At 37.4% G+C, this 15,594-nt stretch overlaps 1 protein-coding gene across 1 annotated transcript in view; it reads left to right on the top strand.

Moving 5' to 3' along the window:
* The window catches only part of LOC103476800 (protocadherin-15), a 196,269-nt gene that overhangs the window by 163,392 nt on the left and 17,283 nt on the right, over nucleotides 1-15,594 (top strand). Inside the window, exons 28-32 of the mRNA XM_081616011.1 lie at nucleotides 1,909-2,124; nucleotides 3,986-4,074; nucleotides 5,569-5,745; nucleotides 13,194-13,412; nucleotides 14,676-14,684. Coding sequence (XP_081472137.1) covers nucleotides 1,909-2,124; nucleotides 3,986-4,074; nucleotides 5,569-5,745; nucleotides 13,194-13,412; nucleotides 14,676-14,684 — 710 coding nt within the window. The remainder of the gene's footprint in view (nucleotides 1-1,908; nucleotides 2,125-3,985; nucleotides 4,075-5,568; nucleotides 5,746-13,193; nucleotides 13,413-14,675; nucleotides 14,685-15,594) is intronic.

Raw genomic sequence — 15,594 nt, 5'->3', positions numbered from 1 at the left:
TAAAACTAATTTTTAGATGATGCTTTCCAACTTTTCTCAAAATGGTATTTCTATTTATTGTACATATATGATAAAATCTCTCTTGATAGTTACCATTTTAACTGAATATTTGTATTTTTCTCACTTGTATTGCTCCAGGGGCCAATTCTAGCCTTCCTCTCACAGAAGATGAAATAAACAAAAAGAATATAGATATCATTGACGGTTTTGATGCATTTGGGCTCAGCTGACAGAAGTGAAATCTTTGCTGCAAGAAAAACCCGATGTCTATACTCTGACAGGTTGTGACAGTGCTTTTATTGATCCACACATCAATAAGATCCTTGCTTGGTACCTTCTCCAACAGGAAAACAAGCAGAAAAGTAAAACAAAAGTTCCTTTTTAAAACATCTTCACTTATCAAGAATTGTTTGTGATTGGGTAACAGTAAAGCCCCAGACAACTACTCTGTAAAGTAATCATGTATAAACCCAAACTGTAGACATGGTTATTTAAACTTTCTATAACAGTGTTTATTGCAGGAACTTTCAAAGTATTTTGTGAAATTGTTTGTATGTAGTATTAGAATAAAACAAAAAGGCAACTTCTTTTTGTCTTATTTAACTTGGAATGTACCAAAGTGTTTACTACTAAGTGTGGCAGTTCGTTATATACCATACTTACAAAACTGACAGCTGTTTTCCCCTCCACTGGATGATATTTGAAGATTAAGGTTATAAAAAAGTTTACGTCTCATTTTGCTCCACAGAAACATACGAGTATTGCAAGTGTTTTATAAATACATTTAATTATGTTTTTAAGGTTTCATTTTGGTAGTGCGTACTTAAGATAATGAATGTTCAATTAAGCAGATAAATCTGTTCTTTGATTAAAAAAGTATGTTTCCTTGGGAAACGTAATTTTATTCAAAGACTAACCCGACTCATGGCAATGCAAATTACTCTTTTGGGCTTCCCTTGTGACTGCCTGTTCCCATGCCGTTTAAAATTGTGAATAGTTGTACTTAAGCATGAGAAGCTCCCAGGCTTATTTCATAAAAGTTCATTCTTTGGTGCCTTTAAAGAAGAACTATGTGTATGCTAATCCTGAAGCACAGACTTCTGGTGCCCTACTTTAAGCACCTCACTGTGTGTCCATAACAATTTAAGGGATTTCTTTCTCTCCGTAATGTTGGCAAATGTAATCCATAAAATATACGCTGGTGAGAATATCTGACTGTATTGACTTTTGCACTTTCTTCAAGACTGCATCCAATGCTATGTATCCCCTCTGTCTCAATTGCAAGACAAAAAAAAAAGAGATTGCTGCAATTTATCAGTGTCACCACATACACAAACAAAACACACTTGTATCTGAGCTCAGTGGCTGATCAGATTTGCTCAGTCCTTGATGGTCAAAGTTTAAATAAAATGTACATTTTAAAGAACATATACATATACCCCCTGCTTTTTGGTGGGGTTTTGTGAGCTAAAAATGAGCTCATTGTTAGGCTGCCTGACCAAACATTTTTGTTCAGTCCCCACACTCCCATTATCAAGCACACCAGGCTGCTGTTTTCTCTGAAAATATCACTCTGCTCTACCTCATCAAAACCAAGTGTCAGGCACATAGCAATAATTGGATGCACATAATGTCACTGGAGACAAATTTGGATTTGTTGCTTATAAATACCAGCAAGACACTTTTCCACCATGTCAATTGGACTTTTTCACAGTACACGTTCCAGTAGGTAATGGGCAGGTATATTACTCATGGCTCTAAACCTCCTTGGCACATGCTTGGTATTTATTAAAAGTGAATTAGAGCACTTAGAGCAACATTGCCATTTGACCTCTTTTTCTAAATATTATGTTGATCATTTTTAATTTCTTTTCCACTTTGTTACTACATGCTGCTTTTCTATTACAGGCCACTGATAAGGACACGGGAAACTTCAGCGCCATGGCATATCGCCTAATTATACCTCCCACAGCAGAGGGTCAGAACAGCTTTGTCATCGAGGCCTACACTGGAATCATTAAGTCAGCCATCATGTTTCGAAATATGCGAAGGTCCTACTTCAAGTTTGAAGTCATTGCCACTGATAACTATGGGAAAGGTTTCAGCAGCAGTGCTGAAGTGGTGGTGAGTATTCTGTTTAGAGGTTTTTGCAGTCTGCACTGTGAGTATGTACACATTACTAAGCACAAATTCCAAGGCGATTATGTACTCCTAGTTGTTGACTAACATGTCACCAGTATAGTAGCAGCCTATTGATTTATTGTAATAGCAGCTTGCAGAGCAAACCGATGCATAAATTGTCAGATTTGTTTTTTCCTCAATTCCTGTACGATGTGTAACTTTTGTTTTAGACACCTGATTTGCTTGCCTGCTATTTTATATGGGATTTTTATTAAATACTACTCAATTTCCCTATATTATTCCTATATTATTAGTAACTTGAGTCAAACTCAGACCAACACTCTTTCATATATTTATAGGTAGAATTTCAGAAAATGCTCTTTTAGCTATCATTGTTGCTGTTTTCAGTCACACTGTACATGACCAGAAATCACAGAACTTTGAGTCATAAATAATGCAGAACACAAACAATTCTTATCGAATATCAACCCTAATAAGTTTGTATTAAACAATCTTATATACTTGTTCTACTTGAGGCATCACAAAATGTGCAGTTGAAAACATTAGAAGGCATCAGATTTTATCAGGTAAAAGGGTGTTTGTTTTTTCAGCCATGAGATCTGAAAACTCCCGCTAAAACTTATTTTCAAAAGGCTCATCAATATGCCGGAGAAAGTCCACAACTGGTTGCCAAAACAGATACACACAAACAATTTTACACAAAAAGAAAACATAACTATACATACCTTATTTTTACAAGAACACAAACACACAATCCCGTGCACTCACAAGAAAACATATGTAGCTCAAAACCTTCAGAAATAGTTTGAAGACTTTGACTTTCAGCTATGAACTTTAAAAATAAAAAAACTATATAGTTATTGTGCTTAATTTTAGAATTGCAACATATGATGACATTGGCATTTACAGTTTGTTTTGGTTGGCTATATAGAATAAAGTTTTACTTGTGCATCTGAGGAGTAGTGGCAACATATGTTATTCACAACAATCATTAAAAAGATGCTGGTTATGTGTAAAGGTGAAATTGGTTTACCTCCGTTAAAGCTGCTCTGTTAGTATTACTGCTAACTTGTTAAAGGACATTTATCTTTTGCCTTAAAATGCTTATGCAGTGCATTATAGTTTAGTGAACTGCATCATTCGTAGAGGGCAAAAGCTCTCAATGTGTGGCCTTGGCCACTAGCTAATAATAAAATTAAAGTTATTTGTTTCAGTACAGAAATTAACTCAAAATTATATATGCCTCTGCCTTGCTTTATGTTTGCCTTTCATTGAAATAATTTACCCAAGCACCCACTGTTTCTGTTCTGCTGTTCCCCAAATACAGTTTCTATTTTTTTTTTTTGTTTTGTTTTTTTGTTGTTTTTTTTTGCCCTTACTGTGGGGAGGCTTTTTTTTTCATTGCAGTGAAATATGTCTGGCTAACAGGTCTCTAATGAGACAGAAGGAGGGTCTGGGACATTGCCTGAATATGAGAGAGCGGCGAGTGCATAAGCATGGCACTCGTTAATTTTCAAGGGGAAACCTAATTTTCCAAGAGCCACATGGGAGATTTGGCTTCAGAGCACAGAGGCCATTGCCTATGCACTTAACTGTGGTATCAGAATTATAGACCTGCTAGGTTTGCCGCATGGCACCAATACAAGCAGGCAATTACAGGGTCTGACTTGCTGCATCAAAAGAATCATTTAAATGAGTCGGCCAAACTCACAGTGGGGCACATGAATAACTCGCCTAATCACAATTTATCTTGATTTCCTGTGGTCTTTTTAACTCATGGTCCCATTTTTTTTCTGTCTCCCCACCTCTTCCTCCCTCCTCTGTGCTCCACTCACTTTCTCAGGTTTCAGTAGTCAACGCATTAGACATGCAGGTCGTTGTCTCCTCTGTCCCTCCCTACTTAGTAGAAGAGAAGAAGGAGGAGATCATTAGGTAAGACATGAGTCAATCTTCAAATTTGAAAGTAAATAAGTCAGTTTCCTCGTAAAAAGAGAAGCATGGTAGAGGGTATGCAGAACTACATATAAATTATGTCTGTGCTCATTCTCATGTTGTCTGAAGCATAAATATGTTAAATAATTACCCTATGCAATACTATATGTATAAATGTACATCTGAGTAATGTCAGATAAAGTGTAATTGAGCCGCAAAATAGTAAATTTTCTTGACCTGCATTATTTTTCACTCACTCCATGTTTCCTTCATTTGTGAACAAGAGTATTTAGTTGCTCAATTCAAAATTTGAAACCCATAAATGTATGACCCAGTAATATATTTCCAGCCTGTATTTCTGTTTTTTTTTATTATTGTGATTTATAAGCTAATGAAAACCTCAAATTCAGTCCCTCCAAAACATTACCACACCAGTATAGCATAATAGACAGTGATGCTCTGTAAAGAGGTTTAGCCCATTAATAAAGAAGATAACTGTTCAGATTCATGCCTTTGTTAATATTGATAGAATCTAAGTTTATGCAACTGGGAGAATGCATTCCCAGTTCCTTTGTAGTGTTTTTAAGAGCTGCCAAACAGAGTTATCATGGTGAAAGTGTCTTGACTGCAAAGGTTATAAACAATGTCAGAAAGCTGATGAAACCCAACAGTGAAAAATTCTGCTAGATTTATATTTCCAACCAAAATCATCAGCACTTAAAACCTTACTGAAAACCAATTAGAACCAATCCCCCCCCCCCCCCCCCCCCATGTTTCTACTCCCTCCCTCTCCCTCTCAGCAAAACCCAAACTATGAACCTAACCGCACCAAGTTTCTCTCAAATCCCCACTTCTTCTTCCCCCCCACCCCTATTCCTCTCTTCCCCCCCCCCTCCATATCCCCTAGTCTGAACCTTCACCAATCCTTAACTCTTAACTTAACCACGCCCTCCTTCTTGCCTAAACCTACCTACCCTAACCATACCCTTTTTCTGACCTAACCCTAAACCCCCCCCCACAAACCAACCCCCTCCCCACTACCACCAACTTCCTTTTCCTTTCCCCCCCTCATCCGGTGACTAAACACTCCCAAATCTCCTCCTCCTATGATTATGAACACCAACATAACAGAGCAGCACAAGCTCCATCTGGGCCCAGCCCAGATGAAGCAACTGCACGCACTGGAATATGCTAATCATATTCTACGCAGCACACTCTGCACATACAAACCAAGAGGTAACGCCCTGGAGCACACCGTATACACCATACACCAACCATAAAAGATAGTCCCTGTTGCTCAAGGTGGTCCCTGATCTCGAGTGAGAGTGCATACCCTTTGAGGTACCTAAATGCGGGCAGGGAACCAATCGTGGTGGGCCCGCAGCCTCAAAGAGTGAACCCACAAACTTATGTTTGTCTAGAAGAACTATTTTTTTAATAGGTAGGCTTTTTTTTCCCTCTGTTCATTAAATTTAAATACATTTTTGGTTTTAGCATTCTGGAGCGTCATGTGCAGGACCAGATTCCCGGTGCCAAGATAATCGTTGAGTCGATCGGGCCACGTCGCCACGGCGACGGTTATGAGCTGGAGGACTACACCAAGTCAGATCTAATGGTGTATGCCATTGATCCGCTGACAAACAGGGCCATTTCACGGCAGGAGCTCTTCAAGTAAGTGGCTGAAATTTGTCACAAGATTTTGAGTAAACCATTTTGTGTATACTAAAGTCCAAATGCTCTTTTGTTTGCCTCTAGCCTCCATTGACCTTTGTCTTTTTCAAACAACGAAAATTTGTTTCTCAGGTTCCTCTAGGCATTTTCTTTACAGGGATTTCCCTCCGTTACCTCTTTCTTGTTACCTCACAGCCTTGATTATCCTGCAGGTGTACAATGTCTGTCAATATTGGAAGTCACAGTACAAAGAGGATCGAGTGAGGTCAAAGTAATATTAACTGAGAGTCTAGTGAAGAGTCATTCCCAATCTGTTGAACAACCTATCATTCCAGTACCTCAAAAGCCCCTTAAAGAACCTCAGAGCTGGGAAAACATAGCAACATTGAGCGCTGTGTTGCTAAGAGTGTGTCCTAAAACACAAAAAAGACGATCATTATAGCCAGATGGGTGCAATACATTTTGCACAATAAGAACATAAAAAGGTGAAACTCAGAACTATCCTTGCACACACAGTTGCCATGATCTGTATTCTGCCTGTCAAAGTGATCATATAACAGTCTTTAATTTTAGTTTTATAGACAGAACTCCCCACTTACTAAAATTCATCTCTTCACTTTTCTGATGGAACAGTACATTAATACTATTGGGACTTTTTTTAAATTCCTTATTTTCCATCTTACTCTGCTGGGTTTCCTTAGGCAGTAAACGTTTTAAACTAATTTGAATAATAAGGTGAGCCTAGTGCACTGTTTGACAACCAAGATTAATTGTAATGTGTGTGGAATTGAATGGAAATTACTTTTTTTGTAAAATATCTTGAGATGAAATTTGTGTTTAAATGTTGCTGTAAATATATTGAGTAGATTTGAGTTTCTGTTATTTTATCCATTCTGCTCTTACAACAGTGAGCTCCTTCTATATATGTGTGCTATAGCTTTTGATGTTTAGCTTTGTACATATTTTTTTTAGCTCTAACAAAATTCTCATAGAAAAATAATTAAGGAGGGTATTATTAGATTAGATTATTTCTCTGTCTTGTAATCTTTGAAAGCTAACTTCTTCCTTATAGTTTCAGGAGATAGTAGAAGGAACAGCATGTAAATGTGTTTGTGAATGACTGAATGTAGTGTGAACTGCTTTGGGGTCTTCTGGATTTGATAAAATGCGATACACGTACAGGCCATTTACCATTCGACCAGACACCATTTGAACTGTAAATAGTGGCCTCTATCATGAATGATTCAGCTTCTTAATATCATTCACCTTTTTCTGTAAAATCATAGTTTAAGTGTGATGGCTTGCATTTGTACATTTAAAAAGTTGTTTTTTTGTTTGTTTGTTTGTTTGTTCGGTTTTTTCTGCCCCCCATATTCCTTGCATATACTGTTTCTTCTTATTTTGATGGTTGTGTCTTACAGGCAACCAAACCCCAAATATCAGTGTCTCAAAAATGGAATATTACATAAGATAATTGAAAAAAGTATATTTTAAAGTGAGGAATGATGTAAAGTTGACTGTTTTGACTTCATATCATGTTTTGATTTTATTCCTTCTTCATAAAGTTCTCTTTTATTCTTAAATGCATGTTTGAGAAATATTGACTTTCCCATTGCAACCATTCAGGGGTGCCTAAACGCTTGTTCTCACCTATTTTCCAATAGGACTAGTTCCAGGTCATGCTGGTTCAGGAATTCAGGTTCAGGTAATCCATTAATGGTTGAATAAATTAATTTATAATAATAGAAATGTGTAAGATGATTAGGAACTTGTCTGCGGGAACTGCTATCTGGTAAAACTCTGTGGAACAATCAAGCAGGTGAGTAGTGTAGACAACAAACTTGGAATATTGCAAAAGGAGAAAGAAAATCTTTACTTGGTAAAGATGGTTTCCTGGGCATTCCTCCTTAGAAATTCCTTGGAGGAAAATCTGTGAAGCTATAATCAGCTTCCAGGTGCATGAAACAAGTTTCAGTGCCAGAATCTGTGTCACTCACGGTGATAAAGAGCTTGAAAACAGACTTTCAGAATAAAAATAAAAAAACATGGGACAGGAATGCTTGAGGCTTTGACTTGGATGAGGACAGACAATATTGCACTGAGTGACTGAGGAGCAGGTGTTTAAATAGACATCTGTACTGGAAAGAGCAATGAACTAATCAGCAGGAGTGGGACAAGCAGGGAAGCAGTACAAAACATGGCAGGGAACAGAAAAATCATGACAGATACAAGGCTGTGTTGACTGTGGACTTCAGAAAACACCAGCAGTTGATGTGACGTCCCAAAACATCACTAGTGGTTAAAGTTTCAAGCTGGACTTCATAGAACGTCGATTCTGTGCCTTTCTAATATTCCTCCAGACCCTGGGACCTTGATTTTTTTTTTTCTTTTCTGAATACAAACTTTATTTTCATCTGAAAAGAGTATTGTGGACTACTGAGAAACAGCAAATGTATTTTTCCCCTCAGCCCACACACCTCTGATGTTGTCTCTGGTTCTGGCAAGGATTTGTTTAGGCTCTTGATCTGCTAACTCCTACCACATTCTCCCTTTATGAAACTCCCTCAAATTCTTGAATGGATTTTGCTTGACAGATTATCCTCACTGTGTCTTTTCCTACCCCACTCAGCTTTCTAATATGCTAGGATACAGCATTCAGTGAATGAAATAGTTCCTTTGCAATCTTATGACTTTCCTTCCTTGCCAAGTGTACCAATGCCTGTTTTATGGACATGTCACATCAGCAGACTTCTAGATGATTGTGAAACCAACGGACCCAGACTAAAAGACTATTTAGAGTAGCGGTTCTCAACGTGGGCTGTACTGCCCCCCAGGGGGTGTTCAGAGGACGCCAGGGGGCGCTGGCGGACATTTTTACAAAAGGGGGGCGCTGAGATTCCTTTGGGGGGCGTTCGGTCAAAGGTAAACTTTACACCTTAAATGCACAACAATGCCAGTTTAGACTTTGAGCAACTTGGTAAAACTGTATTGTGTAACATTAAATTATGCTTGACTGCAACTATCGATGGCAGCTCTTCTTCTCTTCAGTGTTTGTAGCTTATTGGCGCAGCTCTGCTCCTGCAAGAAGCTTCACCAGCGCATCAGTTCAGCGTTACACCAGCTGATGACGTTGCTGAGATTCACTTTGTCTGGTATTTTTGCCAGTTCTGTGATCATGTTAAGCAACAACTTATATTAAAAAGTGTTTTATTTCCGATTAAAGGTTCCACGCTCCCATGGAAGAACAGGAAAATCTCTCCTGTAAACATGCAATTACTAAAATCACGATAACCTCACTTTGTATCCCTCTTAAAAATGAACCCATTTAGATAAAGAAATCCCTCCATGGGTGATACCACAATAGAGAGCGTTCATTTTATAGCGTTAACACGGTGCTGTAAGTGGTCTGGTATGAAACGGGGGTGATAGAACAACGGTACCACCGCACTTTAAAATGTCAATACTCAGAATACCTAAATTGTTTCCATTGTTTTAAAAGGTTTATGTCAGTCTGCCTTTTCCCCATCGATACGTTTCACGACCGCCCTGCACCCTTAGGGGGTTAAAAAAAAAAAAAAGACGCGTACATTGCGCAAAACTCTGAAACGGGAGAAGCGGGACATAAAACAGAGCGACGAACTAGATGTGAATTATGGCATTAAAACAGAGAGTCCGACGCTGAACAGTGAAAAATCAACACATGATGTGAAACACATGACAATTAGGCGCCGCAGCAGGTGATGAGATTACTGATGATGAGCGTCAATAAAAGCTAAAATAAATCTAGCAACAGGAAAGAAACTAAAGTGGACATAGCAATAAACCAAGAGAGGATAATACTAATCAAAGGAAACTAAATGGAAATGAATGACGAACAAAATGCAAGAATAAACTAAGAAACTACAGTAAATACAGAGGAATAAACTGGTATGGCAAGACATTTCGGACAATACTTAATACAGAGGACTGTACGGCAAGAATAAACAGACACTATTTCCAGATAAAGGGTAAAATAATATTGTTGAAGTGCCATGGGTTTGTGGAGGCCACATCTAATACTGAGAATAAATATCTTACAGACCATAACAACTTGTCACTTATTTATGTTTTTAATTAGATTTGATATATTTATTTCTTCAATATTACTTTTCATGTCAGTGTTAATGTCATGAGGCTGATGATTCCATGACACTTTGAATTTGACTCATTATTATTTGATTTAGAACCAGATTTGTTTTTGTAATTTCTGTCCAGTAAAACTTTTAATCTATAAATTAATAGACAGGTCTATATAAAGATATGATCCATGTTTCTGTCTCATATTTGTATGGCATTAAAAGGACCTGGAACTTTTGTTTTTCCACTGAAAGCTCTGGTTTACACAATAAATGCCATGTGGGTGAAATTTTATGGGTGATACTCTGATGTCCCATTCTCCTGAAGGCAGCACAGAGCTGCACCACCAGAAACTGACGAACACTGAAGAGAAGAAGAGTTATGATTAATGTAGTTACAGTTCTATCCATGTTTTAATGTTTCAGAGCTCAGTCGTTTGCAAATAGTTCAAAGTTTAAACTGGCATGTTGTACATCTTTTATCTGGTCATTTTGTGGAATATTTAACAACTAGAAAATGGCATAAAATAAGAATATTTTTTCCACTCTGACTTACTACTGTTAGGCCTACCAATTTTAACTTGAATGTTCATTGCATTTTTCATAGACGCCTGTGAAAATAATTTCTATTTCCATTACTTTTTTGTTCTCTAGAAAATTATTTTTGATGATAAATACAGAAACAAGCATATAAATCAAAACATCTACAATAGTGATAGTAATATTAATAATAAAATAACAGTCAGTGCAAAGTAGCCTACAAATTCTTTGTTGGGGGGGCGGTGAGGGACCTGGATAAAGGCTAGGGGGGCGCTGGCCCAAAAAAGGTTGAGAAACACTGGTTTAGAGGTTCAGAAATCTTTGCAGGTGCTTCAGGCTAATTAGGTGATCAGGATTGTGACACCTTGAGTTCCAATATTTAACTTTTTCAGTGACTAAATAAAACCTTAGTCAAGTTTGTCAGAAGCTTTGTCATTAAGAGTTTCAGTGACTAATCTTTCATTCTAAGGTTTAAAGCATTTTGGGTAATGTAATGTATAATGTCATCTTGTAGTAGTCACACAGCATTTGCACATGAAACTGTTTTTTAGATTCCTGCATAATTCATATTGATCAGTCTAATACTATTGATGTATATTTCTATGAATCCTTGTTAATTGTCATTCCCTTTTTTCATGCTGAAGTAAACCACCCATCTTTCACCTTTGACACAAAAAAATGGCAAGATCATTTAAACATGTTATAGTCGTGTGCGATTTATAGATCTTTGATCTTTGAAAAATACATGTGTGCTTTTCACCAACTAAGGACCACTAGAGACGAGACAGGAGTTTGAGCCAAGTGAAGGGCATTACTTGTGTTTTGTAAGCTGCTTTTTTGGCATCTGCCAAACTATCAGTTGCAATGGCGGCAAAGCCAATAAAAGATATTGTAGCTAGTTTTAATACATTAGTGCTGTTTTATAATCATCTCCTTCCTTTAAATACAGCCAGAAACCCATATAGATTCAAAATGAAAAACTATTTATGCATGCAACACATGTCTGACAGTGCTGAGGGGTAATTGCATGTTATATGGCTGTGACTTTGTCACAGAAGGAGAAAGACGGTGTTGTTAGCGAGTGTTGTATTGCAGCCTATCCCTGCTCCACCTTGAATGCAACACTCACAACCATTTCAGCTCTCTAGAGGATTGATTGCCACAGACCAGTTAATGACCTTCATCTAGACTTATTTATCCACCTATGTAAAATGAGAAATGACAGTAATTGGACGTGGCACCATTTGTGCTTCTTTGTGATGGAGGATGTTTGAAAGTTATTGTGTTTTTGCTTCTTTAACAACATGATATTTCTAATACAGTATAGATGCTAATTTGGTGATTATAACCATGGATGTAAAATGTAAATATTTTAATATTTTTGTCTGATCAAATTCACAGTTAACTTTTATGTTATCATAATATTAAATGTCAGTGATACTGACATTAAAATTTTTTTCTCAAAATCTAGGGATTTTAGAAGTGCATCAGTCATAATCATTTGCTCACTTTACAATTTCAAGTTTTTTAGAAAACTCTGATCTTCTAATATCAATTTTGACCATTCCTTATTTCTCTGTAACAACTGAATGTATTGTGTCCCGTGTGGCTCAGTGGTAGATCAGCTGTTCTACCAGTGATGCTCTGGAGCTCAATGGGTTTGATTCCTTTACTTTATGTCTTATCCTTTTCTTTTTGCCTCTCTTCCTGTCAAGCTCTTAATCAGTAAATGGTCATTATCATTTCACCATAGACTATGTGCAGGATTGGAGGGTTGCGCTAAAGCATGGTTTAACTAACTTAAAATAAAGTCGGATGGATTGTAAATCTTAATTCTTTTTTTTTTCTTCTTTTTTTTTTACTTGGATTACTGTAAAGATCCTTTTCTGTGGCTATTTTCTAGAACCTGCAGACTCTTCTCTTAGGTCAAAGATTTCCAGAGGCTGCCAACATCTCCAATACATTGTGTTCCAAAACAAACGTGCTGAAAGCTCAAAAGATTAAAACAGAGCTGCTTTACTGCCAGACATCTTCCTGTGATGAGTGAGATCAGGTCTAGATCTCTTCAATCTTTATACAGCCTGACAAAAACATATCTAAGGGAGGAACAAAGTTATATGATGGAGGGTTCCTTCTTGGATCCAAAAAGTCTGGGTATCAAACAACCAGAAATGCCAAATTAGGACGTGGCGAATGAGTGAAATGTCCAGCACCTGCTGGTCTAGCTCTCTATAGTAACAGCCTAATTTAACAGAATATTGTGTGTAATTTGGTTGCACTCGCTGTGATGGACTGACCAGCTGTCAGGGGTGTAACCCATCTCTCGCTCAAGAACTGCTGGAGATGGGCACCTGCCCACCTGAAACTCCACAAGGATAATCTTGTATAGGCAATAAATAGACAGATAATTGTATTCGTTTTACAAAATGTGATTGTAAAAAAAAATAGCAAGGCACTACCTGTTAGGATCTTGTGTGAAACCCTTGTGCAGTCAAAAATAATTAATACTTTCTTCAAAGAACTATCCTTTCATTTAACTTGACTCTTCTCCATTAATTAAAACAATTATTGTGTGGTTAGTCTGCTATGTACAGACATCTGCCAACTAGAAATTTAAAAAGTGTGTATAAAAAAAAAATTGTGTAAGTCTCTTATGTTAACAACTGTGCGAAGAGCAAAGAAATAAACAACATTTCTTTGTGTAATAGACTTGAATACACAAAGAAATGCTGTTTATTTGGTTGAGTGCAATAAATAATTCTGTTTTCCCTGTCATGATTTCTCTGTCTCCAGGTTTCTTGACGGCAATGTCTTGGAGATCAACAAAGAGGTCCAGCCACATGTGGGCGAGGGTGGCCGCATCCTGGAGATCCGCTCACCAGATATTGTGGCCAGTGTAAAGAAGGCCGCTCAAGCTGTGGGCTACACAGAGGGAGCGCTTCTGGCCCTGGCCATCATCATCATCCTCTGCTGCATCCCTGCCATCCTCATCGTCATGGTCACCTACAAACAGTGAGTGCCCATTCGTCAGCCACAGTTCTTGATTTTGTGAAATTAATAGACAAACTTTTAGCAGTCTTTTTTTAAAGGAATTTCACAAGGAAATTTCTAACAGCAAAGACTGTTAACTATCTTGGGAGATACCATTTTGCAGTTTTTGCCAAAGGGTTTGCCTTGTGTAGACGAGGCAAACCCTTTGTGTTTTTAACATCCTACACCCTGTAGGCTGTTGAGGGAAAGCCAGGAAAAAACACAAACAAATTTGTTGAAAGTGTACTTGTGAAGTGTTGATGATAAAGGGGAAGCACCTCTCGCTTCAGTGCCACCTCTAGCTCTCTTGCTTTCTCTCTCTGATTATGTATCTTTCATCAGACATGCTGACTGCGCACTCTGCTGGGCTAATCTCCTGCTCATGCTCTGTGAAAGCTGATTAATTAGCACTCATTTGCGACAAACATCTACAGCCAATTGTTAGTGTCGCAGCGCGTCTTTGCTCTACTTAATCAACTCCACTCGACGCACACACTCAACGGGCATTGCACCCCTTATTTTCCAGGCTGTGCTGCAATATGCAAGAGTTTGCTGCATTGTTTTTGTTTTTTTTGAATCCACACTGGTGAAGTAGACGTGCTGTAATTTCTGCGAGCGCGACATTCCTTCTCTTTGTAGAAGTTGATGTGATTCAAAAGGTTATGTGTGGCAAATGTTTGTTCACGGCAGATGGGTGGATTGGTTGTCCACATCCGATTGAATGCATCAAACACATCCGAAAGCTGTCGATGGCGACATTAGAGATGAAATGCAAACTGTCATGGCAGATGGCACTTTGTAGGTGATGACATTACAATGTAATTTTCTCATTGATGTTTGTCAACATAATTCAATGCTGCATAAATCTGGAAATCACTATATTATTTACGACATCAATTTGCTTTCTCGTGCGGAATAATTGAATTTTGCTTTTAATAAGCAATATGAAGCATACAAGATTCACTTCACAAATGAGCGTTAGCTGGGAGCCCTGCAGTCATCCAAGCAGGGCTAATGGCTTACATCAATTTGGGTCTTTTTTTTTCCTTTAATTGTTGGTCTTTGTTGCTTTTTTCTTTTTTTTAAGCAATAAACTACTTGACATGTTAAAAAAATACCTTTGAAAACATTACCCACATAGGTTCAACGTGATTTTATTTGTGATTCAAAAGTATAAAATTCTGTCTAACTTGTCTTTTTGTCTAACTCATCTCTTTTTCTCTGCTTCTTGGAAACTTTCATCAGATTCAAAGAGTAAGTAATATTTTTAATTTCACTATTCAGTGTGTCATAGAAATTTAAGTTTCGTCTTTCTTCATTCTTCTTCATTTTATTAAGCTAGACCAAATATTGCAACTGTGTCAAGTAAAAAAAAAAAAAAAAAGTTTGAACATTACTGCCACCTTTCTGTAATGTTGCTTACATGACGACATGAAGCAACACTGACTCAACTTGTGGATCACAGGCTGGATGGGTAATTTGGCAGAACAGTTCTTCTCATGCAGAAAATCCGATAAAATTCAAATGAAAAATGAACCCAAAGCCAACACACGTGATCATTCTGTTGGAAACAGTTGATCTGACATATCATTTAAGCATAACTGTGTGTACCGTAACGTTTTTCTCTTTTGTTCTTTTAAAATAAAATAAAAAATTGCTTGTAAAAAGCACGCACAGCAGTCATGAATATGGAGATTTTCTACCCAAAATGTCCGGGAAGAGGTTCATCATCACTGCTTCTTTATGATTGTATCTATTGCTGTGTTCTCAGACGGAAAGTTCCACTTAGCAATATTTTTTCTTGTGTAAATGCCCTGGAAAAAGTGAAAGGGCTGTCGAACCTATTTAGTTTCAACATACAAATTTATCTGAAAGTGAGAAAATAGAAACGCCGTGGCTTCTGGGAAAATAAACAGGAAGTTAAAGTCATATGGGGGGAAAAAAAACTATGGTACTGTGGTATTTTTCCACATATAAGTAAAGAAACTATGCATTCATTCTTCTCAATATATGCTTGTCAGTATCTTTCCTAAAATTCAGTGCAAAGAATTTTAATTTCAACGCAAGCTTTGCATCGACTTAAAAGAAAATGATAATTAGTTGTCACACTAGGCATTCCAGAAATCTGTCTTAATAAAACCATAGGCCTTAAAAACCTGTCAAT

Source organism: Poecilia reticulata, chromosome 15 (assembly GCF_904066995.2).
Source record: "Poecilia reticulata chromosome 15, P_reticulata-male-v2, whole genome shotgun sequence".
NCBI classification, from domain to species: domain Eukaryota; kingdom Metazoa; phylum Chordata; class Actinopteri; order Cyprinodontiformes; family Poeciliidae; genus Poecilia; species Poecilia reticulata.
This window is presented reverse-complemented; position numbering and strand designations above follow the sequence as displayed.